Source organism: Oculina patagonica, chromosome 3, assembly GCF_052425735.1.
Source record: "Oculina patagonica isolate OP01 chromosome 3, crgOcupat, whole genome shotgun sequence".
NCBI lineage: Eukaryota > Metazoa > Cnidaria > Anthozoa > Scleractinia > Oculinidae > Oculina > Oculina patagonica.
In genome coordinates this window covers 5,350,399-5,368,700 of record NC_135760.1, presented here as the reverse complement: position 1 = coordinate 5,368,700, position 18,302 = coordinate 5,350,399, and the positions used below count along the sequence as shown (strand labels likewise).

At 38.0% G+C, this 18,302-nt stretch overlaps 1 protein-coding gene and 1 long non-coding RNA gene across 2 annotated transcripts in view; one reads left to right on the top strand and one right to left on the bottom strand.

The window, feature by feature from the left end:
• Positions 1 to 17,645, bottom strand: part of LOC144645087 (uncharacterized) — a 104,458-nt gene extending 86,813 nt beyond the window's left edge. The window contains exons 1-2 of the mRNA XM_078504556.1: positions 17,606 to 17,645; positions 923 to 957 (exon numbers count right to left, since the gene is read on the bottom strand). Coding sequence (XP_078360682.1) covers positions 923 to 941 — 19 coding nt within the window. The 5' untranslated portion in view covers positions 942 to 957; positions 17,606 to 17,645. The remainder of the gene's footprint in view (positions 1 to 922; positions 958 to 17,605) is intronic.
• LOC144645244 (uncharacterized) lies at positions 4,622 to 11,773 on the top strand. Its single transcript, XR_013569248.1, has 3 exons — positions 4,622 to 5,549; positions 11,377 to 11,453; positions 11,568 to 11,773. It is a non-coding gene; the product is annotated as an uncharacterized LOC144645244 (long non-coding RNA).
• Positions 17,646 to 18,302: the final 657 nt, after the last annotated feature.

The window sequence follows — 18,302 nt, the reverse complement described above, 5'->3', positions numbered from 1 at the left end:
AAAAGTTAAAACCATGAAACGAGCCGCTTTGTTAGGTGCCCACTAGATCCACAAAAAGTCAAGTGACAGAATAACTAGAAATCTCAGTCTATTGCCTCCATATTGCCAACTCTACAGTCAGACGTTTAGCCGTCTTTTCTAGTCGCTTACTCCCTCAACGCTATAGCCTGTGAAGCAGGCGCCTCTGTTGTTTTTGGGCGCGCATTTGGGAAACGCGAAAGGTACGAGAAAGCCAAATGCGCGAAAAAAAACTACATAAGGCGAAACCTTTATAATTTTTAACAGCCTTTTCACAACAGTCATTTCAAATAATTTCATACCTGGTAGTGGATTATGTAATATTGGTTGAAGTAGCAACGAACGCGATTCAATCTCGCAGGCTGACATAGGCAAACTGAGACAATTTTGCAGCAAATTTTAGTCTTTTTTGCAACGTATTTTAAGGCAACAGGTCGAAAAAGTTTTCATCCTTTTTTTCTGCTCATCGTTCGTAAATTTTTCTCCATAAAACAAATAAAAATTTGAGAAGTGTCAATCGTGTTTTCAGCTTTCAAAACCCTACAACGCGTTGCGAACAGTGGCACCATTTTCAACAATAGTGTACTTTCAGTAAATTTAATCAACGATATTATTTAAAATCTTAAATGATGAGGATAGATGATATGTAAACCAGGAAAGAAAGCTATACTTGCAAAACTGTTTTGTTGAAGTTTTCTAGTTTTCAACAATTTTGTGAAACGGTGGTCCGTTTTACAATATAAAACTGACCTTTACATTGATGTAAGACTTGCCGCCGTTTTAAGTCAAGAATTTTCAATAAGTCAGTGTTAATGAGAGCCAACCCACCGAAAAATAACCCTTAAGAGAGATCAGCATAAATCAAATCAGGACCTATTAACTAAAACGTTAATCTTAATCCTACCTTTTTCAGAAGTATCCATTGCAGATTTGTCTTTCCTAGAAGAATATAAAGAAGGAAAAAATCAACGCAGATTAGAATTTTCCTAAACATATACTTCGTCACGAAATCGCCCTGTTAAGAACATAGCGCAGTTTAATTAAATTTAGAAGAACCCAACAAAATGCAGCGTGCAATCCGTGCGACCCGTGCAGTTAAAAAACGTTGCCAACAACCAACCAAACCTCGAGTCCGGTTTTAAATTTTTGGACGCCATTTGAAGGTCACCGCGCGCTCGCGTTTGAAGAGTTATATTTTTCTCTTCCTTTCGATTTGATGTCAAATTAGAAAGTTTTAATTTTGAACAGTGTACGTCAGCTGCTTCGTCCTGTCAACGTAGCGACAGAAACGCCGGCCTTGACGTTAGTAAAACAAATTTACATAGAAGTATTTATGGCAATCATTTTCCTTTCCGAATTTCATAAGGAAAATCTCCAGTTCTCTGCTCCAGCGACATCAGTATTTAAGTTCCTGGCCAAGCTTTGCCAATTTTCTCCTTATTCCACGCAGTTTAAAACTTGAAAAAAATTACCACAAAAGTGTCAGGGAATACGCCAGTGAAAGAGTACAACATTAGTTGTTCACGGCAAATAGTATTTCGAGAAGGAAAGACAGGCTGTGACAACTCTATATTTACAAAAAGAAGGTATTGAATCCAATCTAAATTAAATAACCCAAAGTTTCTATTTGCCAGTTTTATATTCTCCTCTTTTAATTTCCCGCAGCACTTCTGGCCCGAATTCGAGACTTTCGTTTGAACTTTAACAATTGAATAAAGACATTATCAATGCTTGGCATTTTGTGCGATCACAATTAAAATTAAGATGATCAAAGCGAATGTGGTATTTAAGTTACCGCCGTAACAAAGGAAAACCTGGCATTTGAGAGCTCAGCATTGACGGTAAATTTCCGTTAATTATTTTACCTCTTTTAATTGCGCGAATTCTAATTTCTTTTTCGCCAGTTTTGATATCCAACCTTTCCAGACCAGCCTTCTCAAATTGCACCATTTTACAAGTTCTTGGGATGGAAATACAATTTGATGTTCTATCAAACGAGGAAAAAGGTCACACAAAGACAGTAACAAAACGAAGCGATTATACTGTCATATTGAAATGACAATGAAAAGCTCTTTTTAAAAACTTAAAAAAGGGAGTTGACGTGTCGGACAAAGCCTTTCAGAAACTTGTATCGAAAGTTAAATTTTAGAAAATAGTTAAACATAAAGCTCTTATCTTAAGTGCCGATGTATTTAGCACTGCTTTGCTATGCTAATTGAGGACACTGTAAACAATACAAAGCAATTTTGAAAACTGAAAATAAACTACTCTGGGAGGCAGGCCAGTTGGATATTTACATAAGTGTTGCCAAGGAGTTTATAATATATCGAACTGCTGTGCCACAAATCAAGCTTGTGTTCAATGCCGAGGATTCTAAGAGGCAAAATATTGGCTACCGAGAAAAAGACAATTTGTACATTGTCGCTTTGATAAGAGATGGTCTTAAATGGAAGTTCGATCAATACGAGTGAAGAAATTCAACAAAACTGAGTCTTCGCGAAAATTAAATATTTGAAATGGTTTTGAGACTTTCCGTCCCTAGAACTCGTGCACAGACAGAATGTGTCCTGGTTCGTTCATTCAAACAAATGTCACAACTTTTTTAATATTAGTTTGAAATTTTGTCTGAGTTTGTGTTGACTTCTGGCTTATATTGCGGCTACTTCAAAGCGTTTGTAGAACTTTCCCGCCACAAGAGGAAGCGTTCAGACAAAGTATCCTGTGATTGGTTTATTTAGAGAAAGGTTGCAGTCGATCGATTGGTTCGAAATTCGATCGGCACTACTTTCCCGCCACTGGAAGCCGCGCAAGGATAAAGTATCTTCTGATTGGTTATCTAAGAGAAACGTTGCAATTGATTGGTTGGAAAGGTGACTTGAAGAACTTTTCTATCACCAAACAGCGCGCGCGAGAAAAGCATTTGGTGATTGGATAAAGGAAACGTACGCGTCGTAGTTTGATTGGTTGAACACTTTATCTTTCCAAAGACCAGAAATGATATAGCAGCACAAGAATTCGACCAGGCCTCAGTTGTTCAAAGGGTGGATAACGCTATCCACCGGATAGATCACTATCCATCGGATAGTGATTTATCCGGTATATAGCATTATTTAGTATATACCACACAAGTGAAAAGTGCTTTACGCGCGCGCTGATTGGTTAACTCGGAGGTGATTAGAGGAGTCAAGAATTTTAGCAAAGTACTATTCACCTCCGAGAGAAACAAACTGCCTTCGCGCGTCGCTTTGTTTACCGAAAGTGATGTTTTGGTCCGCTAGTTATTCAACTTGTGTGGTACATACTAAAACAATTATTCACCTCAGTGTCGGTGAATGTGGTGGATATTTACAGTTTGCTACAATATTTTATCCCATCTCGTCACCTGGGAGAATCGTCGGGGGTTTACCTCTTTCACGGGCGGTTTCGCCGTGGATTAACGGAGGCGTAAAAATACCAAATTCTAATAATAATAAGTCGCAGTTCTGATCTTATCAAAGTGTTTACGCTTTAATGGATTTGACAACAAATTGTTGCAGTTGTAGCCTCGATCCCAGGCTCCCTCTCCTTTTCCTTCCTTTTTGTCTCGTGTCGTTTATGACGTTGTCATGACGACACGAGATAATTGTACAGGGGGATATTTTCCCGCCATGTCAATATTTTTTCCCGCCATGTCAACATTTTTCCCGCCATGTCAACATTTGCTTTGTGAGGCCGCCGAATTTTCCCGCCATGTCAACATTTGATTTGTGATCTGAGGCCGCCGGAATTTCATATCAAAGAACAACAAAGGTCGCAACTAACGCACCAGTTTATCAAACTGTAGGTTATTAGTATTTATTGTAAAGGGCTTATTATGTAAAAAATACAGGCACGCTTTACTGTTCTTAAAACTTATTTCTTTTTTTACGTTTATTGCTGTAGTTAGTTCACAGTCCTATACGGGTCTTCTGATCGGTGTATCAATCGCAACAAATTCGGTGCACTCCCACGATGTTAATAAACGACACGCAATGCACCAGAAGAGATGATGTTTTTTATCTGAACTCGCAGCAAACGAGCAAATTCTTAGTGGTCCAACAGGCAACATAAATGGAACAGAAATAAGGCCCCTTTTAGCTGGCGACAGTGCCTATCCACTAACGAACTGGCTAGTGAAATCCAACACAGACAGAGGACGCCTGACTCAGGAGCAGAGAAAGTTTAAAACCTAAAGTTCGGTGCGCTACGATCTGTAGTGGAACGAGCATTTGGCATGTTGAAAGTACGTTAGAGAACTGCGTTGAAAAAGGTTGAACAAAATACGAGCATCCTAAAAAAGACTATGATTGCTACGTGAGTTTTGCACAACAATTGTATGTATCGTTTCAATAACAGAAGATAAACAATTAGATAAAGACAATTATTTTGATGCTAAATCTTTAAAAATGTCAACTATGGCGTTTGTTTGTTCCAATGCCTGCTCAGGGCGTCACGGAACATTTCAGCCGATCTTTCAAATCTTGCGTTGTCCTGTTCCATACTCTTTTCACACATTTCAATAAAAGAACTCTGCAAGCCAATCTGGAGTCGCACTTTCTCGCTTTTCGTTACTCAGGATGTCGAAATAGGGGAAGCCTTCTTTAATTTTCTGAATTCCATCTTCTCCCGAGCCAAGCGAGATCGCTGCTTGAGTGCTTGAACTCGTACTCTAGATTCTGCTGCAGTTTCTTCGCCTGCTGTAGCATTCTAGCCCTCTGGCTTTCTGTACACCTTTCTTTATACGAAGAATAGATATCGTTCCAGATTTTGATTTTTTTTTCTCCCGACAGCTTACTGAATTTGGGGACCCACGCTTCAAGAAGTTCGTGCGTTTCTTGCTCATGTCAGTCCTGTCAGCAGTCCTGTCAGCAGACTTAACGCGAGGTTTTTTCGTTTTGTGTTTGCCGTAGCAAGTACTCGGACATCACTTTGCAACTGAAGACTGAGGCGATGTCGTGCTTCTTGCCAGTAGAATTGGTGATCATCGAGAAATGTTTATCAGTACGCTGAGATAAAATCATTTTAAGTCAGCTGCGTTAGGAGGCTAAAAAAAGCCTTTATAGCTTGACTTATCTTACAAACATCTCAAAAGTTAAAGGGCAACTCTTGGCTAGAAAACTATATTTCAGCAAAAGCTTCCGAATGTTTCCATAATTATACAGGAAGCAAAACATTTGAATTCAAAAGCTTTTTTACCGGTTAATTTTAACGTAAAACTTCGTATTTTACCGCTTTTGCGACATTTCGCCATGAACGCTTCGATTATGATCACGAGATGTGATACGTCACAGGTGTGTGGAACCGCAACAAGTCACGAACATGGCTGAGTGAAATTCTTGCAGTGAGAGCTCAACTTCTGCTAGCGACTCCACTGTTTTTTAGAGAGCTATACGAGGGGATATGTCAGGGGATGATCAAGAACCATCTATGGTATTTCAACCCTGGCGTTTTGAGCCTGTGGGGAAAAACAGCGAGACAGGTCACCGCCGCTGTGATTTCGACGGCGGCGAATGGTGAGTAAATTAAAGTGCTAAATTAGCTAAATGTACAGTTTCTTTCTCTATTACCTCGGCCACTTGTTTGTGAGCTAAGTCAAACCTGAAAAGCCTTGTTATTATTTGCATGTATGCGAGAAGCTTAATTAAACATGCTTTTATACAACCAAACCTGTTTGCTGCATTTTGTTGTTTATATTCGGTCTTCAAATATTTTTGCTCATGTTTATCACAATAGGTTTTGAGCCTAATGTACACTATCTACCTTGTGCGTTTGAAAGCTTGCAAATACAGAAACGCAAGTTACATTCTTTGTCTCCTCTGTGTTACCGATTTTTCAAAATTCTGCTCGAAAACGAAGAATTCTGCCGGTGGAATGCCAGCTACCGAAACTAAACTATAATGCTCGAAATTCTGCGGCAGATTTTATCTAGAACATACTCAGGCTTGCAGTTAAATGTGGACAAAACTCTGCTGGGTCTCTTCACTTCTTTTGTTGGGAGAAGGGAGTTTGCGCTTTCTGTAGTTGAAACAATTACCTCAAGGAAACTTTGTTTAAGGTTGTTCGTGCTTGTATGCGTTAAACTGTAGAATGATTTTGTAAACTGATGACTACCACCGGGACTATTACAATCACATGCAGAAAGCTGTGACTTCGAGCAGCTTGCAAAAGCGGAAAAATCGTATACAATTTTGCTTTAAAATATACCCAACAATGTAACGATGTTCAAGAGCACATTGAACGCCGAGTAGTATAAAAACGTACAGTTATAAAATGAAGCAGATGTTCTCCCTATCTCCAGTAAACATTGCAAGCATTTAATACACATGTAACGTAACATAAAAATTAAAAGAGTAATTTTGTCGTGCTTCTTAAAAGTTGGCCCAAGCTTCAGTTGCAATAATATAACCGCATTCAATAGCATATTCAATGTTTTACACAATCGTAATATAATGACATAATAAAAATAGAGCACATGAATTTTCCATATCTCCCTAAAAATCAAACAATGGTCTCGCAACTGAATAGAGAAAAAAATTACACAGTCACACGCCACAAGTTGTTACTCAGAGCAGCTTGCAAAAGCGGGAAAATAGCATTCAATTTCGCTTTAAAATACGCCCAACAATATAACGGTGTTCAATACGTATTAAAAGGTAAAAAGTATTAAAAAGGCTTAATAGAAGAACTTAGCAGATGATGTTCCCTATCTCCAAAAAAACATCGGAAGCATTTCTTTAACGTTACAATGTATGGACCTTTTGCTGTGACTAAATGTACTAAGACAAAAAAAAAAAGTTGTTCTTTCGTCGGGCTGCTTGAAGTTCGGTCCAAAAATTGAAATTCGGTTAACAATGGTTCTAACAAAAAGAAGCATTCAACAGCATATTCGGTTTTCAACGCTATTATATGAAGTTTACATATCTCCCAATAAATCTATTAAGATGAAGTTTACATATCTCCCAAAAAATCAAACAATTATTTACTGTATGCTTTTAATAAACGCTACTTTACGCAATCGTGTGACAAATGGTAATACACGCTATCGTGTGACATATATAGAATATATACAGAATCGTAGACCGCATGCGCTAAATCTGACATCCAAAATTCGGGAATTTTCCACTCACAATCAGTAATAACGTAGGACTGTATTTCAACTTTATTCCCAACAGTTCAGTACAACTTACAAAGACGAGTCAACAATCTGCAATTCTGATCATAACAATCTGAACCTTGACTTCCCATACTAGCACAACACTTGTTACCCGATCTCCTTTCGGCTTGCTAAAAGGCCTTATCTCTAAATTGTCAAGTCCATTTATTTTAATTACTTTTGATAACAATCAATGTCTCATCCGGTTCTTGTTTACAATACATACTAGGAATTTCATAATGAAAGTGAGTGCTGGCTCGAGGAATTAACGATTACACTACATTATTTCTGAAGTTTGGAGGTACAGTATGTTAATGAATGGCTTGTTTGTAGTTCTGGATTTCATTTTTGGCGATTATTAAAGAAACAATCGTAGAAAAAAGCATATGAATTTTCCATATCTTCCTAAAAATCAAATAATGGTCCTGACCCGTACGAGAAAATTTAACCTGCGATCAGGCGTTATTTTCCTCGCGGCGGAGGGGTCAACGGAAAAATGAACGCCTGATACAATTACTTGTCGAGTCGTCTGTAAAAAGTCCAGAATCTGGACTTTTTTCTGATTGGTCAGAAAACAAAAGGCAACATTAGAACTCTATCCTGATTGGCTAATTGAGTTCAAGTCTAATTTCCGGTCCAAAAATATCGCGCGTGGATGATTGTTATCATGGCGGGTGTTGAGCGGAATGAAGTAGAGAGCGAGTTCTTAAGAGTTTTGTTCACAAAACATTTAAAGACGAACAAAGGGAGTGTATTCGACGAATAGTTTGTGAAAGAAAAGATGTTTTGGCGGTGCTTCCGACGGGATTCGGTAAGAGCGTGATCTATCACCAATGGTGTCGAAGATTATTACATCACACCACCAAAAACGCCAGACGATCGTGCCAGCACAGTGACGAAAACTACGACCTTGAAATGTCTGACCTAAGCCTAAAACAAAATCAGCCTTTGCAGGAAACAAATTTTAAAAACCATCCGATCAGCTCGTTCAAAAAGGGTAAATTCAAACACATGTTTGTGAGAGTAAAAATATAATTTGAAGGCGCTAATCAAGCTTATCTGATGGCATCGCCGACATTCTCGACGACGTTGACAGATATTTTAATTAGGAGGCGGCAGACGACTTGACAAGTAATTGTATCAGGCTTTCTTTTTTTTCTCCTTCCCTCCGCCGCGAAAAAAAGAAAGCCTGATCGCAGGTTAGAGAAAATTAAGCAGAATTCACACAAGCAGCTTGCAAAAGCGGAAAAATCGTATACAATTTCGCTTTAAAATATATCCAACAATGTAACGATGTTCAAGAGCACATTGAACGCTGAATAGTATAAAAAGGTACAATTATAAAATGAAGCAGATGTTCTCCCTATCTCCAGTAAACATTGCAAGCATTTAATACACATGTAACGTAACATAATGATAACCTTTCGCTGTTACTGAAGCTATTAAAAGAAATTTTGTCGTGCTTCTTAAAAGTTGGCCCAAGCTTCAGTTACAATAATATAACCGCATTCAATAGCATATTCAATGTTTAACACAATCGTAATGGCATAATAAAAATAGAGCACATGAATTTTCCATATCTCCCTAAAAATCAAACAATGGTCTCGCGACTGAAATAGAGAAAAATTTAGACAGTCACATGCCACAAGTTGTTACTCAGAGCAGCTTGCAAAAGCGGGAAAATAGCATTCAATTTCGCTTTAAAATACGCCCAACGATATAACGGTGTTCAATACGTATTAAAAAGTAAAAAGTATAAAAAAGGCTTAATAGAAGAACTTAGCAGATGCTGTTCCCTATCTCCAAAAACACATCGGAAGCATTTCTGTAACGTTACAATGTATGGACCTTTTGCTGTGACTAAAATGTACTAAGACAAAAAAAAAGTTGTACTTTCGTCGGGCTGCTTAAAATTCGGCCCAAATTCGGTTAACAATGGTTCTAACAAAAAGAAGCATTCAACGGCATATTCGGTTTTCAACGCTATTAAGATGAAGTTTACATATCTCCCAAAAAATCAAACAATTATTTACTTTATGCTTTTAATAAACGCTACTTCACGCAGTCGTGTGACAAACGGTAATACACGCTATCGTGTGACATAATAAAAATATACAGAATCGTAGACCGCATGCCCGGGACCGCATGCGCTTAATCTGACATCCAAAATTTGGCTCCGAACCGCACACACAACACAGAATACCCATTACACACAGGACTACCAGAATAGTGTGCTGTCTCGCTAAGGCGAGCCAGCAATGTTTTGGTTAATTAAATTTACGTGCACGCTATAGATATATTTTTAAGGTTTCATGTCACGGGTTGCGTTACTTGGACAGATAAATGTTTTGCGACAGTTAAGGTGGCTCGTACCAGTTTTCAGGTTTTTGACTGTGCGACGTTTGGAAGAAAATGGCCAAAAAATTAATTAAAGATCGTAACAAAATTTTTGTAAAATTAAATTACCCATTGTGTTGTTGATCCAAAATACCAAAAATTACGTCATCAGTGGCTACCATGGCAACGGTAGGCAATGATTTTTTGGACCCTTTTTCAGCTTCCAGTGCTTATATCTTGAAAACTAACTCGATGACCCCCATTTTTTTTCTCGTGATAACTTTAAGCATATGAAAAAGAAACTGTATAATTATTTTAAAAAAATTCTACGAAGCGGATTTTTTGCAAATGCAAAAAAGAGCAATTTGTAAGTAATAAAAAATTCCTTTCGTAGAATTTTTTTAGATTTTTTCTGGCGTTTCCTTTACATAAAAGGAAAATATTAGGGCAATAAAAAATAGGGGTCATCGGGTTAGTTTTCTTGCTAAAGCCTTCGCGAACTCAATAATTCCCACGCGCGTTTCCGCGCACTTTAAAATTTCGATTTTAAAAGTTTGGTATTTACTCATGCTCAGTTCTGACTACCGCTGATCTTTGCGGGCACATACGCGCGCAACACGCGTGGACTTTCCCTCGCTTTGTCTGCGAAACTTTTCGGCTCAGGATTTCATGGGATTTAGCCAGTTTAAGTTAGCGCCAGTTGTGCCTCTTAGGTCTCACTTTTTAGTATTTCTTTGTCTGAATAATCATGTGTATGACAGCAAACTCAAATAAGCTGAAACAAAAAAAGTGGAATTGAGTCACGATCTCCGACAAGATCGATCGTAGCACATGCGAATTTGCTTTTGTAACTCGAGCAGCGAGATCCGAAAACATTTTGACTGTCGAAAATTAAGTTGACTTAAAATGTTCTTGTTGAAAAAACTTCAGTTGAACGCGGAATTTTTTCTTAAAATGAAGAAAAGCAACCTCGCACTCGGCCGCCATGTTTGTTTTCCTTTTCAAATCTCGCGCGTGACTCGTGGGCATAAAGCGTGACGCGCGCGCTAGTCACCAGACTTCCCACGCAAGAAATACCGGTACGAGCCACCTTAACAGACTGAAGGCTAACATTTCGCAACCAGCGGGAGTCGTGTTTGGCCTGCCACATTTTATATTATCACACCATCTGGTAAGAAAAATGTTAGAATTTCTAATTTGGATTTTTTTACTTTTCTGTAGTGCTTGAAAGATTAATTATATAGAAAGATTTAATTTGCAAAATCTATAGAAAGCAGTTGCATTTGTTCTTTTTGAGAGACCCTCATAGCTGCTCATAGGTATTTTGAAATACAACTTTGCATCTACCCATGTGGTATCTTTCCAGATCTATAATCATGCATTGCTTAACACCCGAGGTGGGGGCACTCCCTTATTAGGGCTAAACGGGCACGTGCAGCCCGATAGGGTATGGTTTTCAGGCTTTTTTGTCTTGAACGGGGTATATATTTCACCCCTTTTTGTCTTAAATGGGGTATTCTTGCATGCACCAATGTCAGACAGGATAGACTTATATGCCTGCAGAGGTGTAACAAGCCGAATTTTCACACATTCTTCCGTATTGCTGACTTACGTTGATTTCAGCATTGTTACTTAGCTTGATTCACGATCAAGTCTTAAACACGATCAGGGATAGGAGGCCAAGGATGCACCTCTCTACCTGGAGCCCCCCCCCCCCCCCCAGAGCTTAACATTGCCACCCTAAATGAAGAAATTATATAACAATTTGACTACTACAAAACAAATTAGAAGTTGCGGCTTCTTGAAAGTTTGATTTCAGTTCAATAAACTTTGTTTGTTTTTTTTCGTAGGGCCTTCCCGTCCGTTACCGTTATTGTTCCCGTTAGGTTACTGGTATTCTTGTGTGGCCGGACATATATAGCATATAGTAAGTACTTGTATTACATTTCCTTAACCCTAAACCACCAAGTAAACAAAATAAAATAAGAGCAAGGCTCAGAGGTTAATGAAGTGCACAATATTTCTTTTTGTTTTTTTACAGATTCCACAGATTGGATTACATTTTATTGCTTTTTGTTTTCTTTTTTTGTTTTTTTTTTTTCTAAATATTTAATTGCCTGTTTAAGTGAAAATTTTTTGATTTGTGTAAATAGTAATTGCAGAATGATATTTTTTAAATTTGTTTTTGTTTTGTTTTTCCTCAAGTCTTTGTAAATATTATAATTTTATTAAAAGTTGTTTTATATATCACAGTGTTGTGTTGATTTATTTGTAAGTAGCGGATTGCAAGTCAAAGAACTTGCGACTAAAATTGTTAGATTACAATGACATGTACCATCACCACCACCTTTCTTTTTGAATTGTTAGGCAGGACGCGCGTGACTTAGAACTGGAGATAATCTTTGACAATGAGGCTTAACCTGTAAAACTAAACTTACCCATCCCACTCCCCAATACCTACCTGTATTGTAAAAGGTACCCCTCATATACCTTTTTAAAAAATACTGCACTTCTGCCCGTTTTTCTAAGTTGCAATTGTTTCCCTAACCTTTCATATACTTCAATTTGTGATAGATGTACCATTCCTGTACAGGCCATTGTAGGGGAAACCCCGGAGAAATTTTCAAAGAGCTCACACTTTTACTTCTTCAATCCACCCCACACTAAATAAATCTCAACAATTGGGATCTTAAGAGGGTCACTATTTTCAGCAGCAGGATTCCTATACAATCAGAATGGCCATTTATTCCTACAGAATAGCTACACACCTTTTTAAAGGGTTAGGGATTCATTAGTATCTCGTCAAATTATGTTAATTGTTGATTACATGCCGATCAGACAGAAAATTAGAAAACGCATTTGAAGGTAAAAGAATAAAAAAGGGGGACAGCCTTAGAATAAACTATAGGTATGTCGATATTGATCCCTCGGAAAGGTAGAATAAAAACGAAACTTAGGATATGATAAATAGTAATTTGCATTTAGCTAGCCTAACAAAACCCCGGTATATATAGCCGGCTACAAACAGCGAGAACTAAGATAACGCCCACTTCCAATTGTCAGAGTACGAAATAGCAGGCTTAGACTGTATTAGAAAAGAACCAAACATTATGCAGTAGTCAACTGAAAGCCAACGCACCAGAACAACTGAAATTACCCAGGAATTAATGATGATGATGCGAATAGTACACTACATGTTATGCCAGTTCGAGTTACCGGACTTATCATTTCCTTCTTTACAACCTGATCTACATTTCAAGTTTGACATTGCAGTTTTCGGTGTCTCTGAAGTGAAAATATTACTCAAAATACCGCCAATTTTATAGCTCCCGCCATATTTGCACCCAGTCTTCTCGCGGTTCTGTATCTAAGTGATTCCGCTCACATCTGCCTAGTGCCCAGACGTTCTCCCCTTTAACAATTCCCTTGGCTTAGTGGGACTGATCCGAAAAGGGAAACGGACGCCTGGAAGATCTTGTTCGCATTCTTGGCAAAATCCGCTATGTTAATTAATTATACGCAATTTTATGGCAGTTTGTGGCTAATCAGTTGTCTCACAAAAGACAATGAAACTATAGAGTAGCAAAAATCTAAATTCTTTGCTTCAAAGCCACAACGCAATCACTTTCGTATACACGACACGAGACAGCCCAAAGGGCCTTTGATTGTAGAAAAGATCCTAAAAAGGAGGCTGCTGCATTTGTCTTCGCTGTACCACAAAGATCAATCAATTTTCCATAGTTGTAATTGACCGATGCAATAAAAGAAAACCAATACTTATAGCAACATAGCAAATGCCATAAACAGCCCATAGTGGATGCGTTCCTACACTGCACCACAGTCACCACAGTCACTTTGACCGTGCACACAAATCCGTAACCATTCATTTTGGTGTTTAATGTCTTACACCGACCACCTAACCCCCTGAAAGTGCGCGCAAAGGAGGTCAAGACAAAAAATGTAAAATATCAATTGAATAGGAAAGCAGCCTCTCAGTCGTGTGAATTCAGCAACTGCTGAACTGTTGGAAAAGATGCTAATCAGTCAGTAACAGAAGCTACGAGAAGAAAATTTTCGAGTTTTCCCAACAGGAGTCGAACTTATGACCTCACAAGCACCGGTCTAACGCTCTACCACTGAGCTACAAGAGGTTCGTGGGAGCTACAGCTTAGAGATATAACTTGCTTCAAATTAGCCTGAATTTCAGACGTCTCTGCTGAAAGGTCGCTTTACTCCGAAAAGAAGTCACATTTAAGCGACCAGAGAGAGCAGGGCCGTACCTAGCAAGAGGCAAGACATGACGAGGCACTTGCGTCGTCTAGATTTTAACCCAAATTTAAAAAAAAAAAAAACGTTCAGGTCGGAAATAATCTCCAATTGAACCTAATGGCTTTCTCGGAAGAAAAACCTCATGGAAAATACTATAAAAATAATGTCTTAGAGCTTCTAGATTGTAGATTTCAAAATTTTCTTTCTGTACCCCGCTAACGGCTTGTGCCTTCGACATTCACAACTTTTGCCTCGTCTATGTCAAAAGTCTGGCTACGGCCCTGATTTTCTATAGTAAATACGTCCCGGGGGGGTACTCTATATATTTTTGGGTGGGGGTGTGCCGCTGGGACTTCGAAACCCTTACCCTATACTAGACCCTGTTCAGCTGATTTCGCAACTCTTTACTAGACTAAGCACCGAAAATCGCTACCCTATCCCAGACTTGCCATTTTCAGAACTGTGTCACTATTTTTGTTTTAAATGGAAAACCATCCGTCAACAACGTTGCCGCGATGATTTTTTACGTTTAAGAAGGTCTCTTCCTCTTCAGAGTTTCTATTCCTATTCTGGACTTAATTCCTCATACTACTGATCAGTTTTCCGGCAAATGATCCCCTATTCTAGTCCAAAACTCGCTGATTTCTATACCCTATCCCAGACTAAACTGCTTGAAAACCATACCCTTCACAGCGGCACATATCTATATAGCTCATGTATGGGAGTGCCCCCCCCCCCCCGGGAAATACGCATTTAAAAGGGCTATTACTGCCGTTGATTTGACGAAATGACCCCAGGTTGCAAACCTAGTAACTTATGGCTTACAACCGCAAATGTAAGTCATAACACAAGAAGCTTTGTTCCTCTTCCAAATATACGTACAAAAGGTCGCTATCTTCCAGTCCTTGAAAAGCTTGCCGGGTGTGCGGTAGCTACATTTAATACTTGTTATGGCTGAAAAGCAGTCATTTCGCAAAGCTGAGAGATGCCTTATTTAACTAGAGCGTCATTTTGACGAATTTCTTCAGAAACACTTGGTTTTGTTTCGCATGCATACAACAAAGAATAAATTGAAACGCAAAAGTAATCACAAGAACGAATATATCACTTACCACCAATGCAAATAATGGCGTTTAGCGAAGTCTAAGGTTCAAGTAAATGCCACTAAGTTGAAACCTCGTCGAAATAAATCATCGCTTCGCTACTTAAAATTCAGAACAAATTTCCCTCCATAAAGTAACAACTGACATGATTTGTGTCTAACGCACACTTAAAAATACACTCATTTACAATTTGTAAATACAACAGGTAGATTGCACAGTTTTAAGACTACATATGTCAGTCATACATTGATCAATTATTCATAAACGGTTTCTTATTATCTGCCGATAAAGTAGGCCTAAGCGGGGATTAAACGCCAGATTATTATCATTATCATTATTATTATTATCGAAAATTGTTCACTGATGCGCGTAGCGTAGTCATATTTAACCATTTGCAACCAAAACCAAATTGTTGTAACACGTAAAAAGATAATTATTATAACAATGTTCTCTTCAAGTTATCACGTCAAATCGTAATTTTATGTAGATGAAATGAAAAAAAGAAAATAACGACTCAATCAACAACTTTAGTTATTATACACAAAGAAAAATTTCTTTTACAGTAAATTGTGCCTTCTAGAGAACCATGTTCAAAGAAATACAAAACCAACAATATAAAAAATAAACCTAACTTAAATAGTTAAGGCTACTATATTGTTAGCGGCTACTAATTTTAGTGATTTCTTCTGAGCAAGATTTAGCGGCTGTCTAATTTAGCAGTTTTCCGAAAATGCTAAAAATGGAAACGGCATGTTCAGCAAAAGAACAAACTCACTTGAAATTGAACGTACGTTTGCATTGCAAGAAAGAACAAATTGCCGGCATCCATTTATTAAAGAATTTTCAAGTCGACTTTGTTTAATTTTGTTTTTCCTTTAAGTAGAAGAGGGAGGTGCTTTGACCAAGACAAATTTGAGCGAGTACTAAATTTAGCGATTTTCTAAAATCGCTAAAATTAGTAGCCGCTAACAATAGTAATCTTAAAGGATTAAAGATTTCATTTATAAATACACATAATCGTCGACAAAATAGAAGAGTAACATTTTTTATCGTACCATTTCAAGAATTACTTTATAATTTACGAAAGGCGGAACCGTCGAGTCTGTTAAATTGCATTTTCGTTCAAATAAGTTTCGTCAAGACCGTCCCTCCGGCCTCAGTGACCGATCTAAAGTTCCTTTTTTTCTCTTTTTGTAATTTAAGATCTCTTTCAAAAAGAGTTATATTTGCTCGCAAATGTTACTCATAAAATGAACCATCCATTTTGTGGAATAAAAACTGTATTCAAAAACTCATGAATAAGTCATTAAGAAAATTCAAAGGAAATAAGTGTTTAATGAATGTCTTTATATCTGATAAAGACGGCTAAATTTGATGTCCAATTTTCTAGGCCAAAATAACCCCAAATCTAAACTTTAGTGCAAGAATAAAAAGATCTACATAAGACCTTCATGAACCCTTGACTTCAAAAACAAAGAATTCATGCAATTGTAATTTTAAAAAATGGGGTCACCAAATTTTCTTTTTCAATATACAATTTCTAAAGGAAGGTGCTTATTTGGATTATTTGACTTTGTCACTCGATATGACCTCTGCTGCTTCTGGCGACCCCGGCAAAATATTTCAAATGAATTGATGCAAGCCAACTTCCTCTGAGTTTTTTTGAGTGGGTCTATTGAACAAATATATTTTACCGTATTTATTCGATTAAGTGCCATGGGCGCTTATTAAATTTTTGGACCCTGAGAGTGGGCGCTTATTCGAGGTGGGTGCTTATTCGAGGCTGGGCGCTTATTAAATTTTCACATAATTTGCAGCAAATAGTAAGTTTATTTTTGTAACAAAACAATAAATAATAACAAAACGTGAAGATGTACCAAAGCAGAATTTTAACTGTTCATTGAAAGCTTTTGTAAAATACTAAGAAAACTTGGTCATGGGGGAAGTCTTCTTAGTGGTACTTAGTCAATTTCAATTATCAATACTCCTCTTGTGCACTTCAGTTTTTTGTGGGGTAGGGGGTGGGCGCTTATTCGAGGCCGGGCGCTTATTAGCTTTTCCTACCTTCAGGGTGGGCGTTTGTTCGAGGTGGGCGCTTATTCGGAGGTGGGGCGTTTTATAATTAAATAAATACGGTATGGAAAATTTTTAACTTCTAACATTCCAATTTGGCTTATTTTTTTGTCGAGGTACAGATTAAGCAGAAAAGGTGATATATCCTGAAAACAGTAGGGGTCACCTACCACTAAGAGAGCAACCTGCAAGAGAAGTTAATGCAATGGCTACCCACCCTACACGTGTTTTAGAAAGTTTCCTTAGTGCGTGTGCTTGATGCATGATGTGGCGTAACATTGCGACATAAATTTTGTGTGCAGTAAGCATGGGCATAAACAATTAGCGTAAAGACCTTAAAGGGGCTACTCAAGTACAAACTTTAATAGAAAAGCAATGCAGTCTCTCTGCCTCATGTATGTGTTAGGGGTACCATTCTCAAGTGAGTCACCTGGGTATGCAAAAGAATCAACTGCCAAAAATGGTATAATAAAAAGGGTAATATGGTATGGATCTCAGGGTAGTCCTTAAATGAAACTTTGTTGAGTAACCCTGGGGGTAGTTGTAGTAAAATGGCATAACAGTGACAAAAACACCCTAATGTTTGTGTATTGCATGACAGCAAATAAATTCAAGGGGCTTATTGTCAATTTACCTTTACTCTCTGCATGCTTACAGCTTCCATGCTATTCTCATATTAAATTTATTTACTTCAGCGCCAGGTGCCCCCTGAGTTTTCACATTCCTTGAGCACGTCTTCTGCTGAATATGGAAGTAATGAGTGCTTTCATGCAGTAAAGCAATGTAAGTCATCAGCCTTTGTCAAGCACGTCCAGGAAAACATTGTTTCTGGCCACCTATTAATAGATCACAGGAAAAAACATTGGAATTACTGTAATTCTTCTTTTGTCTTCCATTTTTTTTTTTTTCTCGCTTTCTCCATAAAATTACTAGTCCTTACTTGGAGGGGCTGGTCAATAATGGTCATTGTCCTTTAGTGTATTGGGACCTAGGAGAACCTGACTTTTCATGTTGTGAAAAAGTAAACTTGAGTAAAGGAAAACACAGTGGGAGTGGCCAAGGCCCAGGGGGGGGGTACTCCGGCTTGTAAATGACGGGGATGATCGAAGGATTTTTTTGGGTTTGAAATTTTTGATTCCAGGATTTTTTTGCGTTAGAAAATTTGGCAATTATTTTTTTGGGTGACTTGATTCAAATTGGGGATTTTTTGGGGTATTAAAAACGAACTAAAGTGCCTCGACGCGGCTTTGGCGTATTTATGGTATGATGAATAATCAAACTCGAGCGCTACATTGCCCCTCCTGGCAATTTAGGGGTAATTTGACAAGGGA